Raw genomic sequence first — 20,499 nt, 5'->3', positions numbered from 1 at the left:
TCATTTAGCATAATTCAGATGCATTCACTTTGTAGCGTGCCCTCCCTAGCTGCGCCCGAACCGAACAAGAACAAGTCTTTAGGACTCCACGTGTTGTCCCTCCGTAGATAGTCCACAGCACGTCTGGATCCGCCTTAAGCTTGACCAACTAGAATCGCCCTTAAGGTTCCTAGGATTTTCGGCTAAATAGGTTGCAAGTGTTTGGCTGATTTTTGTTCCAAAATCTTACCTTCGAATACTTCAATTGTGTGTCTAAATCTGTGAACCTAGGCACCTATTTACAGTGTTATGGAAAAGGAATTATAATCCTATTAGAATACAAATTTATTTAATTATAATCCTACTAGGACTCTAATTAAATAAACTTTATCTATTAGGATTAGATTTAATCATATGACGAATCCCGGTAGCCTTAGGATTTCGAGTAACACACACGAGTGGCGCACAAGCACCGCACGCAGGCCTTACGGCCCACGCACAGCGCAAGGCCCAAGCTCATCGCTGCCTATGATCCGCGCGCGCGTCCAAGGCCTTGGCTGGTCCTGGCCTTTGCGCTGGGCCTGGTCGAGGCTTGGCGTGTGTTTGTTGCGCTTTGGCTTGCTGGGCGATGGCCCGGCTTCGTGCTGGGCCTTCGCCTGGCAGGCCTCGTCCGATGCTAATTCGTACGATACGCTTCCGATTAAATTCTCGATTCCGGAATTCATTTCCGATACGAACAATATTTAATATTTCCGTTTCCGGAATTATTTTCCGATTTTGATAATATTTCCTATTCTGACAATATTTCCGTTTCCGGCAATATTTCCGATTCCGGCAATATTTCCATTTCCAATAATATTTTCCGATACGTGTACCATGTTTCCGTTTCCGGCAACATCTACGACTTGGATAATATTTATATATTTCCGATACGATCCATATTTCCGTTTCCGGCAATATCATCGTTTCCGGAGTATTCACTTCTTGATTTTGACGATCTCAGCTCCCACTGAAACCAAGATCCGTCGATTCCGAATATCCATAGATGGAGTATTTAATGCAATTAAATACTTGATCCGTTTACGTACTATTTGTGTGACCCTACGGGTTCAGTCAAGAGTAAGTTGTGGATTAAAATCATTAATTCCACTTGAGCTGAAGCGGCCTCTAGCTAGGCATTCAGCTCACTTGATCTCACTTAATTATTAACTTGTCAATTAATACTGAACCGCATTTATTAGACTTTATAATTGAATGCATACTTGGACCAAGGGAATTATTTCCTTCAGTCTCCCACTTGTCCTTAGGGACAAGTGTGCATTTCCTAATTCCTTTGTCGCTCGATGCTTGCTCTTGAACATAAGGTAAGAGTTGTCATCCTTATTACGTCCAGAGGTGTTTCTAGGTTTCAGAGTTCAACTGATCAAATAAACAGATAATCATAGCCTATGATTCATCTGAGCACGGCCATGCATTTTACAGTTTCTAGCTCTCCGAGTGGCCTTGTACAACTTTCAGCATCTCATCCCGATTTATGGGAGGACAATCCCAATCTTGCGATCTTGAGATTAGACTTCGTTTGATAGGTGATTACCTGAGCGTTGCCTTTATAGCCTCCTTTTACGGTGCGACGGTTGGTCAACGTCAAAGTAAGCAGTTCTCAAACAAGTAATCTCAAATCACTCAGGTATTGAGGATTTAGTGTCTAATAATTTTAATGAAATTTACTTATGACAGATTTTCATCTCTTACAGTAAAGTTTCATAGGTTTGTCCGATACTAGTCTTCCCAAAGTAAGTATCTATGCAAATGATTACGACATTGCCATGTCCACATAGTTCAAGAAACAGAACTACTACTCATCTTGCATTCTAGTCGTCTAACGTTTTCTATGCGTCCATCTTTATAGAAAACTCCGACCAGGGACCATTTTCAACTTTTTGACATTCAAGTTCACTTGATAGACATTTCTTAGTCACAGGACTGGTCCTGACAGTCTATCTTGAATATATCGTCCAATTGAAGGGACTCATCATTTAATAAACCACAAATTAAATGGAAAAATGAATTCTATTCATTTATTGTGAATGATTAACCAATAATGTTTTACAAAGAATTAAACTCTAAAACTTTAAAACATTAAACAAGGACATCAAAGCCATTCTCCAATATGCTTGATTCCCATAGCTGTAGTGTGCGAGTTGTGCTTCGCCTGCGGCAGAGGTTTAGTCAATGGATCTGAGATGTTGTCATCAGTTCCAATCTTGCTTATCTCGACTTCTTTTCTTTCAACGAACTCTCGTAGAAGGTGAAATCTACGAAGTACATGCTTGACTCTTTGGTGGTGTCTAGGCTCCTTTGCCTGTGCAATAGCTCCGTTATTATCACAATATAGGGCTATTGGTCCTTTAATCGAGGGGACTACACCAAGTTCACCTATGAACTTCCTTATCCATATAGCTTCCTTTGCTGCTTCATGTGCAGCAATGTACTCCGCTTCAGTTGTAGAATCCGCTTCTGGAGATATTGACGGTAATATCATTGATTGTTAGGCTCTTCTTCTTAATGAAAACCAGAAGAATCGTGAGGAAGGAGCTACATAATTGTATCTCGGTGTCTCAATGAGTGTGAGTTTTTTTTATTAAAACAACTTACTACTAACTAGTTAGAGTATCATTTTGCCTTAATAAAATTCTTTTTCATGTTGTTTGTTGAAGGATGATTTACTAGAAGTAGCAAAAAACATACTATCTACGTTAGAAGTTGAGTCACAACAAATAGACATTCTACATCAGAGTTGGAGGAATTGGATTCAATTGCCTTCAAACAACTTCGATGTGTCGAAGCTTGAACTGGTAACAATCTTATACATATGTAATTCAAAATTGTGAAACGTTTCTCTTATACATAGTGACCTTTTTATAATATATAATGACTGTTATTGGATGCATACTAGTGTATCTTAGTGGGACTGATATTGGGATAAATGTTTTTATGTTTTGTCTGTTTGAGGTAGGGTGTGAAAAGAGGATGGAATTTAATATTGTTGTGTGCACTTATATGCTAGTTACCTGAATTAAGTGTCTGGTGAATGTGGTGAATGAGCTAGATAGAACAGCAGGTTATTAAATGTGCAAAAAGGGTCTATATATATAATTAAATAGTCACTATGTAATTAAAATGCGTTTGTGCAGGTATTCGTTCCCGTGCATTATTATAAGCATTGTTTCCTATTTGTCTTAAATTTGAAGGAAGGCAAAGTGCAGTGTCTTGGCAGTAGGAGTTACAATAAAGACAAGCTTAAAGACTTTGCATTGTTGGCGGGTGTATTGGTACTTCTCTATCTCTTAGTTAAACTTGTCCGTAGTACATGTAGTGTTGAATCTAATGTTGTTTTTATTTTCTTGAAGTGTGAAAATTTCAGTATATTTATTGATGAAAAGCTTCCACAAGCCGCAATAGACATGTTAGGCTACACCATGGAATGTCCAACGATAAACTGGAAAACTGGAAAACCCAACTTTGATGATGCAGTTTATGTGATGACAAGCATGCTCTACTTTGAGGGAGATAAAGAGTTCAAATGTGATGCTTTGAGAACAGTTGAGTTTTTTGTTCTTTGTGATTTTTATTTTTTTGTTTCAAATGTTTTTAAACGTGTTCTAACTTTATATATTTCAAAATTTGTCAGGCTCCAATTAGGCGACTTCTACGGGCCCAAATTGGTGCTTCTTTGGTGCTTTCTGATATGAACACAAGCAAGCTAGATGTGCTGACTAAAATGGCAGAGTTTCATCCTCGGAGAGAGCAGATTGCAAAAGAATTGGACAAGAAAAGGAAAGGAAATGGCAAGGTTTCTACTCAATGAAGTACAGAGGAGGTAACAAGCAGCACAATGAATATTTTGTACAGAATTAACAAGCAGTTAAATGTAATCAGAATCAACTAAACAATTAATTTGCAGATGTATTTTGTAGGACAGTTAACCATTTTGCGCACTGGTTATGTAAGTGGAAATTCCACATTCAAGTTGACTAATATTTTGGAATTATATTTTGTAAAGCTACTAATTGCCATTTGAGGTTATTATAATATGTGAAAAGGTCACTATTTTGCAAAAAAGGATTGTTTGGATTTTTGTTTTGCTTAGGTGTGTATTGTCAAACAATAGCCTAATCCTATAACAAATACGCACCCATATGTGAACTTTTTCCAAACCTAAGTTGACTTACGTTGACTTTTGGTGTATTGCAGTTTTTGAGGTTATTATATGTAGACACCTACTTTTGTCCCCATTCCCGAAAGGGAAAGGTTCGATGATGAAAGCATAAATCTCCACTTGACAACGCATCTCCTATAAAATAAACGAATCTCAATTCCCCATTTCATTTCACCCGAAACCTGCTATTTATAGAAACCTGCTAAAAATAGTAACTGCCGTAAAAGGTAGCTTCTAAAAGTGGCAAGTCATAAAAGATAGAAACCTGTCAGAATTAGGTGTTTCACTCCAACATAAATCCTAAATGAGATAGAAAACTGCAAGAATCCTATTCCTAATAAGATTCGGAAATAAGAGTTACGTATTAATTAAAATCCTAACGAGCCTAGAGTTCGTAACGGGCCCAGACGCATTCCGTCATAAAATTGATACGCGCTAAAAGACTCGATTAAGTCTCAAACTCTACGGATTTCAGGAATCCGAATCTGACTAAAGAAAACAGCCCAGACCCTATTTTCAACGCCTGGCTCTGGGCGCCGAAATCTTCGGCGCCCAGGCCTGGGCGCTGAAAATACCTGGGTACGTGTTTTTTCCTAATTCTTTGTGGATTAGAACTCTGCAATTCTATCTTTCCACGAACTCTTCCCTATAAATAGACCCCTAAATTCGACGTGAAAGGAACACACACAACACATAATTATATTCTGAGTATTGACTCCAACCCTTAGCCTAAGCCTCTCGCTGCGAAATTGTTCACGCGTTCTGTCGCAATCGATCCATAAATCGAACAGAACGTATCCTGTCCCATAATTGAGATTCGTTAAATAAAAAGGAGAAATAGCAAAGTCAAAGTGGTTAGTTTTCTGAGAACCGTGACGCACCTCTCAAGGGTGCGTCGTAATGTGTCCCTTTTCGATGATTTAACTGCTTTCCTCGCCCTTTTTATGAACTGTTAAACTAACCTAATCTGATTGTTCTATCACGCCTAACAAATATAATATTTTGGGAAATCGGATTATCATGCTAGGTCCCTTAATGCTATTTAAATCAGATAATCACGATCGAATTAGTATTATATGTTGCATATTGCTAAAATCAATTCATATTAGTTTAATAGTTAACACATGTCCCTGCAATTATTTATGCTGAGCTAGTAAGGATATCCTGCCTCTGGAGTTATCGACGAGCGAAGTAATCGTTGTCGTTAAAAACTGAATGGCGACTCCTATATTACTAGTCAATTGGGTGTAAACTCACAGGAAATCCAATTACACTTGATTGAATAAAAAGAATCGTCACACCCACGAGGGACGAGGTCACGCATTAGCCTCGTGCTTTTTCGACCCCCTCACAGTGGCGACTCCACTGGAGATAGTGAAGGAAATACTCGTGCTTGTAGGTAATCAAAATAGCCGAAGGGTGAAACGATCCTACCCCGCGTTTATTTCCTCATCAAGTTGGGACGACCTGAAAATCAGCATATTAATGTGAATGGGCAGAACCTCATAACGAATCTCGGCTCCCTCGGGAGTTGGGACTAAGGATACCTCTTTTTCGCCAATAGGGGGGTGCATACGCCGCGCATGTCGCCCACTCGGTACTTGTGGAGGTAGTACACCTATCCCGAACCCAATCGCTCGCTCATTAGGTCCCTCTCGCCTGCATGCCCCCTTGGCTTGCACTTGCGGGTTGGCCTCTTGAGCGAAATTTGTCTGTTGAAGACACTACCTCGACCGGGGCATGTGTTGGATCTACGATAGAAGCGGTACCAAGCCAGGGGCAAATAAACTACCCATAGAAGCCTATCATAAACTACGTGGCATATTTAATTTTCAAATCCATGTTTGTAATGTAGTTATGTGTAGCGAAATATGTGATTGTGTGCGACAAACTATCCTAGAAAACCAACGACCTTAAAAATTGCCCAAACATTCGTAGACTAATTTGCCAAAGAGTTATACCGAAACACGTGTTCCGCAAGCCCGAATGATCGCCACAAAAATACGCGACGCTCGGGATGGCCTGTAACGAATCCCACAAACGCTGCCACGCGTAAAGGACGTTATTAGGCAAGCACGCAAATCGAAGTCGCATAAACAGAAGACAGAAAATGAGAACCAGCCAGGGACGCATTTTCAACGCCCCTGGCTGGGCGCCAGAAATTCTCACGCCCCTCGCTGGGCGCTGAAGTTGCTGCTTGGCCTTCTGGTCAGGCGCAGCAGCCTCGGCGCCCGCGCGAAAGGAAAATACATAGCGCAAAAAAAAATGTTCATAAAAAGAATTGCTACGAGGGCGTAAGAAAAGCACTCGATTTCAAAAGCGACTCGCGAAAAAATTAATAACTCTTTGCGTCGTTGTTAGGCCTCCTACGACGACAATGTTTGGCACCAAAACCGAACATGCTATTAACTATGAATGTCACACGGGCAAGTGTACCGGCAAAAGAAAGAGTGAAAAACCAATTTAGAGAGTCGAAGTCTAGACTAAGTAATGCTTGAAACTTTGGGAACCTAAACTTTAGCTTATCTTATGCCTAGGACTGGTCCTGCCACTTGGTGCCGATCAGGGAATCAACGGTTAGTGGGTCTCGAAGATACATTGCCAACACCAGGTTTAGTGACTCCAAGCTCCGTCCGTCATCCCTCATTTCAAGGATCTCCGCTTCCCCAACCTCGATTCGCACGTTCAAACATGTCCATCGAAGATTTGCGAGACCAGATGGTCCAAATGACCCAACTTATGGGCCAACTGAAAATGGAAAATGAAGCTTTAGCGGCTGCGCAAGCCAAAAATGACCTCGATAACGAGAAGAGGATTGAAAAAAGGGTCCTACAGCAAACCATGGGGAGCAAATACTTCTCCGTCGATCCTGAACCTTTTCCTGGCAAACTACCAGAAAAGTTCAGTTCATCTGACTTACCAAAGTTCAAGGCCACGGACAACCCCCGTGATCATCTACTGAGCTTTGTGAATACCATGAACTTGAAAGGCGTGGGCAAGTCCATGTATTTACCTGCCTTTCCTTTGTCCTTGGAACTTGTGCCGCTCAAATGGTACTATCACCAGGACCCTAAGCTCTTCCCCACTTGGGAAGACTTTGTCAATGTCTTCATCAAGCAATACTCGTCGAACATGGATTTCCAAGTCACCATGCGCGAGCTTGAAGTTCTCTTCCAAAAGAAAAATGAGGGTTTCACAACCTACTTTGCTAGATGGAGGGGCCAGGCGGCCCAGCTAATCAATAGGCCTCCCGAAACGGAATTGGTCCAAAAATTTATTGACAACCTGGACCCGGCTTACAGACAACACCTTAGGTACCTGGGACTTGACACTTTCAAAAGAGTTTATGATGTGGGAATAAAGATCGAGGACAACCTCGCCAAAACCATACAGAGCAAACCCACATATAAGACCAATACCTATAATCGGGGTAACACATCCCAAGCCCAAGTAGTCCATGCTGTAGAAGAGACTCCCGCCCGAAGAAACCCTGGAAGATGGGTCCGAGACCGAAAGTTTGTCCCACTCGGATCGACTTTGGTACAAGCCTTTGAAAGACTAACCAATCAAGGAAAGTTGAGACCTATAGGCCCCACCCGTGACCCTCCTGTCAAAAGCAAATATTGGGTCGAAGGTACTTACTGCAAATTCCATCAAGGAAATGGGCATGACACTGAAAACTGCTGGAATCTAAAACATACGATCCAGGACATGATAGAGGATGAAGTGATACCTCTCCCTAACGTTGGCAAACCCAACAACAACAAGAGCCCACTCGGCTCTTGTCACATCTCTCTCGACCAACCAGAGAATTTCGACCCCACGGTGTATATTACACCTCAAGGTGCACCACTCGCTGTGGTCCCTATGGATCGAATCGAGAGGGAAGTGTGCGGTGTGTGGAATGATGATGCTGAAGATATTTACCTATCTCAAGTCTCGGGCCAGGACCTCTTCACTGAAACTTGGCCCGGGTATGCTCTCATTGACACCACCCCTCAGGAGCCCGAGGTCGACAACCTCACCCGATCCGGAAGGATATACCAACCGGATATTCACCCACCTCCTATGGACGACATCCCGGTTAGGCAAACTCCTGAGAATGGACGGCACGCCACCGTCGCGGAAGTCATTGAAAATCCTCTCCTGAAACAACTAAAAAGAACCAAGGCCGAGATTACCATCTGGGATCTTATGTGTACTTCAAAGGAACATCGCGAAAAGCTTATTCGCTCACTTGACCTCATCTCAGTACCTACAGATATCACACCTGACTCATTGGTTAGCCATGTCACGAGAGATGCCGGAGAAAAGGCCATAGTTTTCACTGATAAAGACTTACCCAAAGAGGGGGGTGCTCACAATAAAGCCCTTTACCTAGTGGTTGGATGCAAAGGAAAAAAACATCCCCCTAGCGCTCGAGATAATGGTTCGGCGGTTAATGTCTGCCCATTGCGAACCGCCCATTGCTTGGGGCTAGGAAACGATGACTTCCAAACCTCCACGCAAGGGGTACGAGCTTATGATAACTCCCGAAGGCCTGTATTGGGAAAAATCAACCTTACCATACAAATCGGGCCTGTGGCACGCACCACGGAGTTTCAAATAATCGACATCAAGCCCACTTTCAACCTCCTCTTGGGGCGACCTTGGCTCCATGACTTAGGAGGTGTGGCTTCTACCTTGCACCAAATGGTTAAACTTAACCATAACGGGGTAATACTAGAAATCCGCGCCCCTCCTCTCGACGTCAGTTGTACTATGGTTGGAACGGCCGAAATTGCAGACGACCTTTATGGGTTTCAAATGGAAGAAACAATCCAGTTCATCGAAGATTATGATCCAGCATTCCTAGACCCGCATGCATCCCGAGTCATCCCTAGAATGCTGTTAGCTCAAGGTTATTTCCCAGGAACCCCATTGGGCATAAGGAAGAAGGAATACACATTCCATCCTTTTCCCGACAAATCTACTCCCTTTGGCTTAGGTTATGAACCAACGGAGGAAGATATTGCTGACCGCCTATCTAGGCTACACCTTAACAAAGCCAAACAAACCGCCCTCCTTCCCCCATATCAAAGGACCCTTAACGGGATGTTCGTTCGGGAAGGAGAAGAACACCCATGCTATGATTTCCCTGAACCCTTCGTTCAGGATGGCTTGCTAAAACCCGGATTTGAAATTTTCCATGACTGCCACACCTTGGATGAGGCACCCCACCTCACCAAGACTAAAACTGCTCAAATATTGGACAACCAAGCTCTATGGACATTGTTTAACGAATCGAGGCCTATGGAGAACGAGACTGTGATGACTACCCTAGCTCTACAAGATGAAGGTTTCGATCCAACCCGGTTAATCTCTCCTGCATCAACACTAGAAGAGGTCGAGAACGGATGGGTGAAGACATATCAGTGGGTCAATGCAAAAGGAATGGAATTCAAGATGAGTACCGGTGAAGGACCGAAGTTTTATGAGACTAAACCCCAGGCTTGAGCCACATAGAGCACCATTAGTAAAAAGCGCCTAGTAGTTCTTTAGATTGATAGAAAAAATAATAGAGACTTTAGATGGTCCTAAGGCCGCTTAGAATATAGGTCAGTTTTATTTCAGTGTGTTTTCCTTACTTTCCGAATCAATAAAGGCGTAATATTTCTCCTAGAAATTTTATTCTAACACTAAATAAACACCAAATGTACTTGCAAAATACAAAAATAAAGAGGCGGCCCACTCTAGGCCAACAAACAAAGCCCACTCGGTTTTGAAATAGTGCCATGGAAACCAATTCCCGAAACCCACAAAATAAACCACACTATCCCATTCATATCCCCAAAACCTAAAAAGCCAAACCAGTGTCATCATAAGAGTCAATCCATGCAACCCAGAATCAAAGGAAATCAAAATCCAAAACAATGCAAATGTTACCAAAAAAACAGATTCATAAAACATAGATTCCATCATACCCTTCACTAACAACACGCACTTCAACCCACCTCAAAAGCCCACACAAAGGTCTTCATAACTTCCGCACCCTAACTCCATTTTTAAAACTGTTTCGAGTCACCAATAGAAAAAATTAATCCGGACAAAAATGCATTTCACGCTAACAGTAAAAAAGCCTCCAAAATAGCCTCAAAATTAACTTTAAATACGAGCAAAATATCAAGGGACAAAAAAAAAAGAGAAATAGAAATAAACACAAGAACACATGAAGCAAAACGTCAAAAATTGACCGCCCAAGTCATTTTCAGCGCCCATGGCTGGGCGCCGAAATTTCTGACGCCCCAGCCTTGGCGTTGAAACTCTCTGCCTGCCAAAAGTTTTCTTTTCGAAAGTGCTCGTCATTTTATCCGCACACAACGGAAAAATAACGAACACTTGGGGGGTACAGTACGTATCCAAATAGGTTTACCAAGAATATAGCTATACAAATTAATCAAATTTTACGCGACCTATGGCAAAAAAAAAAGGAGAACGGCAGATGAAAATAAAGATAATACTTCACTCATTTGACCGATCAAGTAATATGTTTCCACCTCAGGGCATATCTACCGAAATCCGGCATACTAGAACTTATTCTAAAGCTAGAACTACGCGCGACCTGATTCTGACAAGATACGTAGGCAATCCTTACCAAGGATTCGGTCCAATAAAAAAAAACATATATCCTTTGTGCAAAAAGTGTTAGACATATAAAATACATAAAAAAGAGGAGAAATAAAAATAAATGAAAATGAAAACTAAAAATACGCCTTTATTAAAATATAATAAGAAGGAAAACAGAGTGCTAAAAATAAAAACAAACACGACTGAAATAAATGGAGGGCACCTACACCCTAGCAAGAACTACACTACTCTAGTTCTTCTGGATCATCAAATAAAGTCTTGTAGAGGGCAATATTCGCAGGATCCACCCCCACAGTCTTCTGCGCTGCCCCAATGTCAATCTCCATAAGAACCGGCTCCTGGACACTAACTTCCAAAGATGCCAAGGCTTCAGAAACATTCTCAGTTATAGCCCGCTCAGCCTCGAGGGCACAGGCAATGGTGGGAGAAGGATTATTATCATCAACTAGACTAGCCACTGTTTCTACAGGCGGCTGAGCCTTCCTAACCCATACATTGTTCCGGCGACGATCTCCGCGAGAGCTTGCATTTCTTTTAACAACAGCAGGCCCCTTCATGTTAGGCATCTTTTTAGGCCTGAAACTGGAACGGGGAGGAACTTCCTTTCGCTTTCGATCAGGACGAGCTTTCACAGTCTTAACACTATAGGTACAAGGTTTGGCAGAATCAGGACCCTCACACTTAACACGAATACGAGGTATCAAAAGCTCAGCCGGCTCCCCATTACGAGCCTCGGTCCTCACATCTTTGTCATCGGAGCTCATCCACAACTTGTAATTTTCAGAAAGACCCACAAAGCCATTTGTAGCTACGGCCCAACGCGGGAGACCATCATAATACTTAGCCCACGCTAAGACCCGTGTTTGTGAAAAGGCCGCTACCTTAGGTGGTACCGTATCAGAAAAGGGGATAGTCTGCCTTAAACCATATTGACGCATGACTCGGTAAGGGAAAATATAAATGGGACGAGATAGCCCCAACAAAGAAACATAAACCGATACATCAGAACCCCCTGTCATAGTGGTCAAACCCCACCATGGTACCACCCACTTAATAGAATAAATGCCATAAGTAAAAAAGGAGGTCCATTCGGCCTCGTCCTGGCCTTGGTGCAAGTATTTCCGGTTACCCAAAGCTATAGGGCGATAATGTTTAGGATCGGCAGGAGCTTCCAAAAGTCTAAGCCGTTCCGCAAGCCAAATCTGCAAAAACAGGTACGATCGAATCAAAAGAATGAAAAAAATGGTCCCTGGGGCGCAGTTTTAACGCCCAGGACCAGGCGCCGAAAATTCCAGCGCCCAGCCCTGGGCGCTGAAACTCAGCCCCAGGCGAAAAGAAATATATGCAAAAGGGACGTGTACGCGCGCAAAGAAAAATCGATTACCTGCAGTAATAGGGGGCTTCCCTTAAAATGTTCAGATTTGGCATCCTTCTTCAGCTCATCCGCACTCAGCAAAGTCTCGGCAACAACCAACGGCATGATAGAATAGCAACTTTCCATCTGGCTAATCAAAGGGATCAACCTTATGTCACCGAACTCACCATTGTTATTCGATAGCAAATAATGATTCAACAAGCAAAATACAAGGGCTCGAATATTCAATTTCTGTTCGGTCATATTCTTACTAGGCCTAAAGTGATGTTTTACAAGTTTTGCCAAGTAAACCTTATCATCTACAACAATTTCAGCAAACATGTTATCATCTAGCCCTAGGAAAACCCTTATGGTTGTTTTACCCTCTTCAATAGTGCCAGGAGTAACAGGAGTAGCATTAGTAGGATAACCAAGGATCGCAGCGAATTCATCGGGCAAAGGACATATTTTGTTGCCCCGAAAGGCAAAAACATGATGATCGGAATCCCAAAAGCTTAGGGCAGCATGCAGAAAGTTATAATCAATATTAATTTGTTGTAAGCCTAAAAGTGCCTCTAAGTGGTATTCTTTTAACAAAGCTTTTTCTGTGGGATTAAGGGCCCGTAGCCAACGCCTAACAGTCCGTTGGAGTGAGAAAGTAGGGATCGACATGGCAAAAACAATGAATAATTAAAGCACAACAAAAAGAAAAGAAAGAATTTGAGAGTAGTAGAAAATAGGGACGTATCTAGCCCCTATATATAGCTGAACGCACCCAATGACATCCTGATCCCATTCGGAAACGTGTTAGGAAATCCGAAAGTCAAATATTACCAGGAAAGGACTTTCACCGGCCACGGCTGGGCGCCGAAATGTTTAACGCCTGGCCTTGGGCGCTGAAAATGCAGCTCAAGGCCCAGATTTCACAAAACACGGAACAGGAAAGGACTTAAGACCGTGTTGCTAAACACGAGGCCCTATTGCAAGTAGGATCAAGCCCAAAGCACCTTTAGCTCCCAAATAAGAAAGAAAAAAATATAACATTAAAACTTGGTTGAAACTTAGACTCGTCTCAGAAAATGCTTATGTACACTTTTCAAAAAAAACAAGTTAAATATCATCGTCATTCTTCGAAACACCAAAAATATGTGTCGTCAAGTCATTGGTTTTCCAAATAAAAAATGTTTGTCTGTCAAAGGGTTAATCCGGGCCAAGCTAAAACCGGATGTCGCCTGAAAACTAAAGTCGCACTCCACGGCTTCGCTAAAGTAGCACACTACTATAAAAGGTCGCTCGCACATACGAGCATGACCCCAAACATGATTACAAGATGCGAAAAACAACCAACGAGCCCCAGTGCTTGGGGGCTCGCAAAAAAAAAAGACTCCAACAAGGAGCGCGCGATCAAAATCACATTCCCGGACTACGCCATACACCATATCATGTTTGGATATCTCAAAAAAAGAACAACAACAGGTTCGACCTCATCGAAAGGACGTCACTGACACTTGTGCACAGTCCTCTGATCAAAGACCAAGTCGAGCCGTAAAGACTAGCTCAAAATCACGAAAGCGGACGGTCGCAAGACAAAGATCCGTCTGAACACGTTGTCAGCCCACGTTCAGGTTACAACTAAATTCAAGCATCCCTCGAAAGAATTCGCTCTTGCAAGAATGAATAAAAAGAAATTCTCAAAAGAAATCACAAAGAACCAAAGAAATAGTAACTTGCCCATCTTCAGTCGGCAAGATCGCCTCACAAACCGCGCGAGTTCCCAAATCGAAAAAAACGAATTCGGGACGTCCACCCTCAGCGGACAGGGCTCGCCCACCCTCAGCGGACAGGGCTCGCCCACCCTCAGCGGGCGGGGTCTGCGTCACTAGCCGTGCAGGTCCTCAGTTTTCGACAAAAATAAAGTCTTCAAATTTAAAATAGGCTCGCCATCTTCAGCCGGCGAGGTCTACGGCGCAAACCACGTAGGTCCTTATTTTCAAAAAAGCAAAACAAATTTCAAAATAGATTCGTCCACTTCTATCGGACGGGGTGTCCACCCTTAGCGGACAGGCTCGCCATCTTTAGCCGGCGGGGTCTACGCCACAAACCGCGTAGGTCCTTATTTTCAAATTTCAAAAACAGATTCGTCCACTTCTATCGGACGGGGTGTCCACCCTTAGCGGACAGGCTCGCCATCTTTAGCCGGCGGGGTCTGCGCCATTAAACCGCGCAGGTCCTTAGTCGCTGCAGCGATAACTTGTGCTGGATTTTCCTTCGTTTTACGTCCTATAAAAACAAGGGTGCTGGATTTTCCTTCGTTTTACGTCCTATAAAAACCAGGGTGCTGGATTTTCCTTCGTTTTACGTCCTATAAAAACAAGGGGGTTTTCTCGTTTAACTAGCCTTGAAAATGAGAATTTTTAAAAAAAATATTTTACCTCGTGATTGGGCTTGGCCAGGCCCAATTACACTTTACAGCTTTGATTTCGAAAAACTCTGTAGCTACTCCCAATGACAAAGTGAGGGAGTTTCTACGCACCTTTAGATCCTTCCAATGACAAAGTGAGGAAGTTTCTATACTATCAGTTGACAAATCCCAATGACACGTGAGGGATATGTCGACACTACAAGTGATGACCCTTAAGTCAAATGTTATCACTCGGGGGCTCGTGAGACCCTCGCAAAACAGGTCACATACACCATGGCTTGTGTGACGCACTCCGTCCAATACTTTGACCATCGTCTTACTCCAAGACTCAATCAAAGTGGGGGCTAACTGTAGACACCTACTTTTGTCCCCATTCCCGAAAGGGAAAGGTTCGATGATGAAAGCATAAATCTCCACTTGACAACGCATCTCCCATAAAATAAACGAATCTCAATTCCCCATTTTATTTCACCCGAAACCTGCTATTTATAGAAACCTGCTAAAAATAGTAACTGTCGTAAAAGGTAGCTTCTAAAAGTGGCAAGTCATAAAAGATAGAAACTTGTCAGAATTAGGTGTTGCACTCCAACATAAATCCTAAATGAGATAGAAAACTGCAAGAATCCTATTCTTAATAAGATTCGGAAATAAGAGTTACGTATTAATTAAAATCCTAACGAGCCTAGAGTTCGTAACGGGCCCAGACGCATTCCGTCATAAAATTGATACGCGCTAAAAGACTCGATTAAGTCTCAAACTCTACGGATTTCAGGAATCCGAATCTGACTAAAGAAAACAGCCCAGACCCTATTTTCAACGCCTGGCTCTGGGCGCCGAAATCTTCGGCGCCCAGACCTGGGCGCTGAAAATACCTGGGTACGTGTTTTTTCCTAATTCTTTGTGGATTAGAACTCTGCAATTCTATCTTTCCACGAACTCTTCCCTATAAATAGACCCCTAAATTCGACGTGAAAGGAACACACACAACACATAATTATATTCTGAGTATTGACTCCAACCCTTAGCCTAAGCCTCTCGCTGCGAAATTGTTCACGCGTTCTGTCGCAATCGATCCATAAATCGAACAGAACGTATCCTGTCCCATAATTGAGATTCGTTAAATAAAAAGGAGAAATAGCAAAGTCAAAGTGGTTAGTTTTCTGAGAACCGTGACGCACCTCTCAAGGGTGCGTCGTAATGTGTCCCTTTTCGATGATTTAACTGCTTTCCTCGCCCTTTTTATGAACTGTTAAACTAACCTAATCTGATTGTTCTATCACGCCTAACAAATATAATATTTTGGGAAATCGGATTATCATGCTAGGTCCCTTAATGCTATTTAAATCAGATAATCACGATCGAATTAGTATTATATGTTGCATATTGCTAAAATCAATTCAGATTAGTTTAATAGTTAACACATGTCCCTTCAATTATTTATGATGAGCTAGTAAGGATATCCTGCCTCTGGAGTTCTCGACGAGCGAAGTACTCCTCTCGGTAGTTATAGTCCCCCGAACCCTCAATCTCTACCTTGCGGGTGTATGTTGAGAGATCCCCACACCAGGGATCACAAGGGAACCTACGGCCGTCGTGGTCAAACATAATTGCACTCCCTTTATGTCACGATAACCGGGTTTTGTCAGTTTTTCTCATTGTCGTTAAAAACTGAATGGCGACTCCTATATTACTAGTCAATTGGGTGTAAACTCACAGGAAATCCAATTACACTTGATTGAATAAAAAGAATCGTCACACCCACGAGGGACGAGGTCACGCATTAGCCTCGTGCTTTTTCGACCCCCTCACATTATATAATCATAAAAGGTCACTATTTTACGGAAAAGTATTTTTAATTGTATTTTCGGCCTTTATTATTATTTTATGGGACAAGAAGCTTCCCAATGTTGATAAATCTAAATTCCAGTATTAATATAACCAATTATATCTTTTGTCTACAAGAATTTTCAACGTAGGATATATAGTTCTATGCAAGCACTATATATAAAAAAGGGTCACTATGAGACAACTATAGCATCATCAAAATAAAATCAATTCAATTGGACTCCCTGTTCTGTCAGTTCACACAATGGTAGTGAAGTCTGCTTTGCATAACATGAATGTTGGATCAATTACCAAAAAACAACAAGTAGTCATTCCTCCAATCATAGTGACCTTCATTGAAAGTATAGTTACCAGAATAGAAACAAAATTACAAAACTGAATTACCAAAATAGAATATAAACTCAAGAATCAGAATAAATGGTTAGGAGTTTAGGAGCCAAATTCCCTGTGCTTTCTCCTTTTCCCCTTGTTAAAGTTGTCATAACTCCCTGGAATCCTCTGTTTTTACTTTCCTTTAGTGTTGGCATGAGCCGGGTCCAAAACTTGCACAGAATTCTCATTCTTAGTTGTCATATTTGTTGTGTTCTGTTCATTGTTTGAATAGCTTCTGAATCTTTCTTGTAGCTTTCTTCAAGTATTTTTCTAGCCTCTTCTATTGTATGGCTCTTAAGGATCAGACTGTAGTATTTTCTCAGCATGTGTAAGCCCCCGGGGGTGAAACTGTTCAATAATCCTTTAGCTTTTAGTTGTGCCTCATGCTTGTTCCACACCTCAACCTTTGCGAACTTTGTCCATCTAAAGGAGATGTACTTCTCTAGGATTCTTTGAACAGAATGCAGATGCAGAACACGAATACAATGAAAGCAAAACCAACCTGACTCCTCAAAGTTCTTGCAGGGACAAATAATGATCTCATTCGGCGGATCATACATCACAGATTGTGCGGAGCCAGCTCTATCTTCAAGGTAAACTCGATAAATCATCTTCGGTCCATTTGTGTGAATGAGTTGTACTTGCGATGCAACAACAAGATTAAATTCTTCTTCAAGATCCCTGAAAAGTGTATGTGTGTAGACTTGAGCAGCATGTTTCAATAAAGAAGTCATTGGATAGTGTGAAGTTGGAATAGATTTGGTGGTGTTGAATTCATCAATATCTTCTGTCCTTCTCCATCTCTTTATCGTTTCTTGAAATATATGATAGAACTCGGTCAAACTAGTCTTCTTAGTAGCTCTGAAACCCACGGCATTATTCGTACTCTCACTCCTTTGTGATGACAAAATCCCAGCAGAGAAGAAGTCCTTACTCGGAGCTGTTGCCCACTTGTGTCTTAATTTATATATTCTGATGAACCATTTGTGTTCCTTTAGTTTGTACTTTGTGACCATTGCTTCCCAACATGCGTTAAACTCAGCTTCATTCAGACAACCACTCAAGCATTTGTTGAAAGCGGCTTTGAATGTTGCATCACTCTTCAGGACTCCAAATCGTGTTACTGCATTCTGCATCAAATGCCACAGGCAAAGTCTATGCCTTGTGGTTGGAAATACCTGCAAGAATCAATACAGTTACTATCCCCCTAAAATCATGGTTATTATCTTTGGAAAAGGTCACTATATAAATGATTATCAACTTACCTTCTTTATTGCTCTAGCCATAGCTGCATCTTGGTCAGTAAAGAGTGTGATTGGACTTTTTTCACCCATAGCTTTTTTGAAAGTCTCAAACAGCCACACAAAGGATTATGTTTTCTCATCTCCTAAGAATGCACACGCAAACATAGTATTTTTCCAGTGGTTATTAATCCCCACAAACGGTGCACAGATGAGGTTGTAACGGTTTGTTCTGTAAGTAGTGTCAAAGACAGTAACATCACCATGAATTTTGTAATCTTCTAGCATCATCGAATCCCTAAAAAAAAATTACAAACCCTTCCTTCCTTATCCAACCTTATTCTGAAAAAGAAATTAAGATCTTCATAATAAGCATCTTGCAGTTTGTCATATACCTTGAGAATCTCCTCCTTCAATAGCCTTAATTTTCAGCTTATAACAGAAATTCATATGATCCTTATATGAATGTCCTACATCATCTTCTCCACCAGCTTCGTTTGACATGTATCGAAAGGACTCACTAGGTCGAAAACCTGATTCGTGCATAGCCTCTATTGCTTGCTCCTTAGGTACTGTCATTGCACATTCTGAGCGGTGTAAATGGTTCCATTGTTGTCTTGTCAGGGGGTGGTTGTGTGCCATAACATGCTGTATTATCTCATAATGACCTCCATCATTCAGTTTTGCTTCGATCAAAGCATTACAATCTGTCCTAGTTACTGCAACTCTTCTAGGTTTTCTTTTCATTTTTTTCACAGAAGTATTACTTTCCTCTGTTAGTAGACTTTCAAGTTCATCTTTCTCCTGTTTTTGGTCTTTTTTCAACTTAGTGTTTCTTTTTCCAGGTTCTGAACACAGAAACAGCCTTGTTGTGACCTGTGTAGTTCCAACTTTTCGTACTTGTTTTGCTTTCCTTACACTGAAACCTACACCAGCCGCATGTTGGCGATACAAATCATATATTTTTGTAAGACTTGCCCTAGTTTCTCCATCCAACCAACCATAAATTTCTTCACCATTATTTGTTGCCTTAGCCGTACTCTCTGCAATTAGTTCAATTATTGTGTAAATAAGTAACTGTGCTACCAACTTACAATACTATGTTATATACAAAACTAATATATTATCCATTTAAATACTATAGTCCATCACTTTAAATACATATAGTAACCTTTTATTATTTTGTAGTTACCTTTATGCAATTAAAACGCCAATAAACAAGGTATAAAACTCACAAAATAGATATAGTGACACTTTAACACAACATAGTAGTGTTTAACTTCAAGGTAAAAATAATGGACATATAATAATAATCAATTTACTCGACACTAATAGCATAGTTTACACAAATCGCAGAATTAACTCACGAAGAAAATAAAATCACATAATCGCAGAATTATATGTTTACGCAAAAAACAAATCGCATTAATCAAAAACGAAAACGTATAGGTACCTTATGTGATTGCAGGAATCAAAACTAGGTCATCTTCAACCTCTCTCACTTCTTCATCTTCATGATCTGCAAATTGAATTTTACATTATAATGTATGAAATTCTGTTTAAAAATAGCATAATTTGATAAATTTGTTATTGCATAATTGATTACCTTCATTATGAATGCGTAAATTTGCACTTGATTCAGATTCACAAATCGATTTGTTAAGATCAATTTGTATGATTTCTGATGATTGATTCTCAATGACTTCAGAAATTTCCATTGATGTTATTCGATTTGCTGTAATGAGAGGAGAGAGAATTTCATAAATTTTGCAGGAGAGAGCTCGCGATTTGCTGTAGAATTATGGAGGAGAGGCAGAGTGCTTTTTTTCGTGTTTTTCTTTCGTGAAGGAGAAGGCAACGGCGAATAAAATATGGTGGACCTTCACGTACTAGTGGAAAAAGGGTCATTTGCATCGCACTTTTAAGCACATTTGCATTGCACATTGTGCGTGGCAAAAGATCTCGATGCAAATGACCCTTATTTGCGTCGCACATTAAGCAAATGTGCGTGGCAAATGACTTTTCAGGCACCATGTTGAAAAGTCATTTGCCACGCACATTAGCTTAAAGTGCGTGGCAAATGACTTTCAGACGCCAAAAAAAAAGTCATTTGCCACGCACAATAGCTTAATGTGCGACGCAAATGACAATTTGAGCGCCAAAAAATTAAGTCATTTGCCTCGCACATTAAGCTAACGTGCGTGGCAAATGACTTATTTTTTGTTTTTTTTTAAATTGGTTTTTTAATATTTTATTGGAAATTCCGACATGATCGTCTTTGAAAGTAGACGCTTCCCAATACCGGGAATACATTTATAAATAATACTTGTCACAATAGTTTACAACGTAATTAACGTTCCCAATAAAAGGCAATTAAATTCGTCATAGATCAACCAACATGTTACAACAAACATAAAATTACTACAACAAAGGTATCTAG

General features: G+C 41.1%; 2 protein-coding genes across 2 annotated transcripts; both read right to left on the bottom strand.

Annotated features, from left to right (window-relative positions):
* Positions 1 to 17,015: 17,015 nt before the first annotated feature.
* LOC110785647 (protein FAR1-RELATED SEQUENCE 5-like) lies at positions 17,016 to 18,152 on the bottom strand. The gene is made up of 2 exons (XM_021990134.2): positions 18,084 to 18,152; positions 17,016 to 17,996 (listed from the first exon to the last, which is right to left on the bottom strand). Exons 1-2 carry the CDS (start codon positions 18,150 to 18,152, stop codon positions 17,016 to 17,018), a joined length of 1,050 nt encoding a protein of 349 aa, XP_021845826.2.
* Positions 18,153 to 18,188: 36 nt separating this feature from the next.
* Positions 18,189 to 19,208, bottom strand: LOC130463187 (protein FAR1-RELATED SEQUENCE 5-like). Its single transcript, XM_056832242.1, has 3 exons — positions 19,199 to 19,208; positions 18,455 to 19,102; positions 18,189 to 18,340 (listed from the first exon to the last, which is right to left on the bottom strand). The coding sequence occupies exons 1-3, from the start codon at positions 19,206 to 19,208 to the stop codon at positions 18,189 to 18,191; spliced, it is 810 nt and encodes a 269-aa protein (XP_056688220.1).
* Positions 19,209 to 20,499: the final 1,291 nt, after the last annotated feature.

Source organism: Spinacia oleracea, chromosome 6 (genome assembly GCF_020520425.1).
Source record: "Spinacia oleracea cultivar Varoflay chromosome 6, BTI_SOV_V1, whole genome shotgun sequence".
Lineage (NCBI taxonomy): Eukaryota > Viridiplantae > Streptophyta > Magnoliopsida > Caryophyllales > Amaranthaceae > Spinacia > Spinacia oleracea.
The sequence above is the reverse complement of the archived record's forward strand: the minus strand, read 5'-3'. Positions and strand labels throughout refer to the sequence as shown.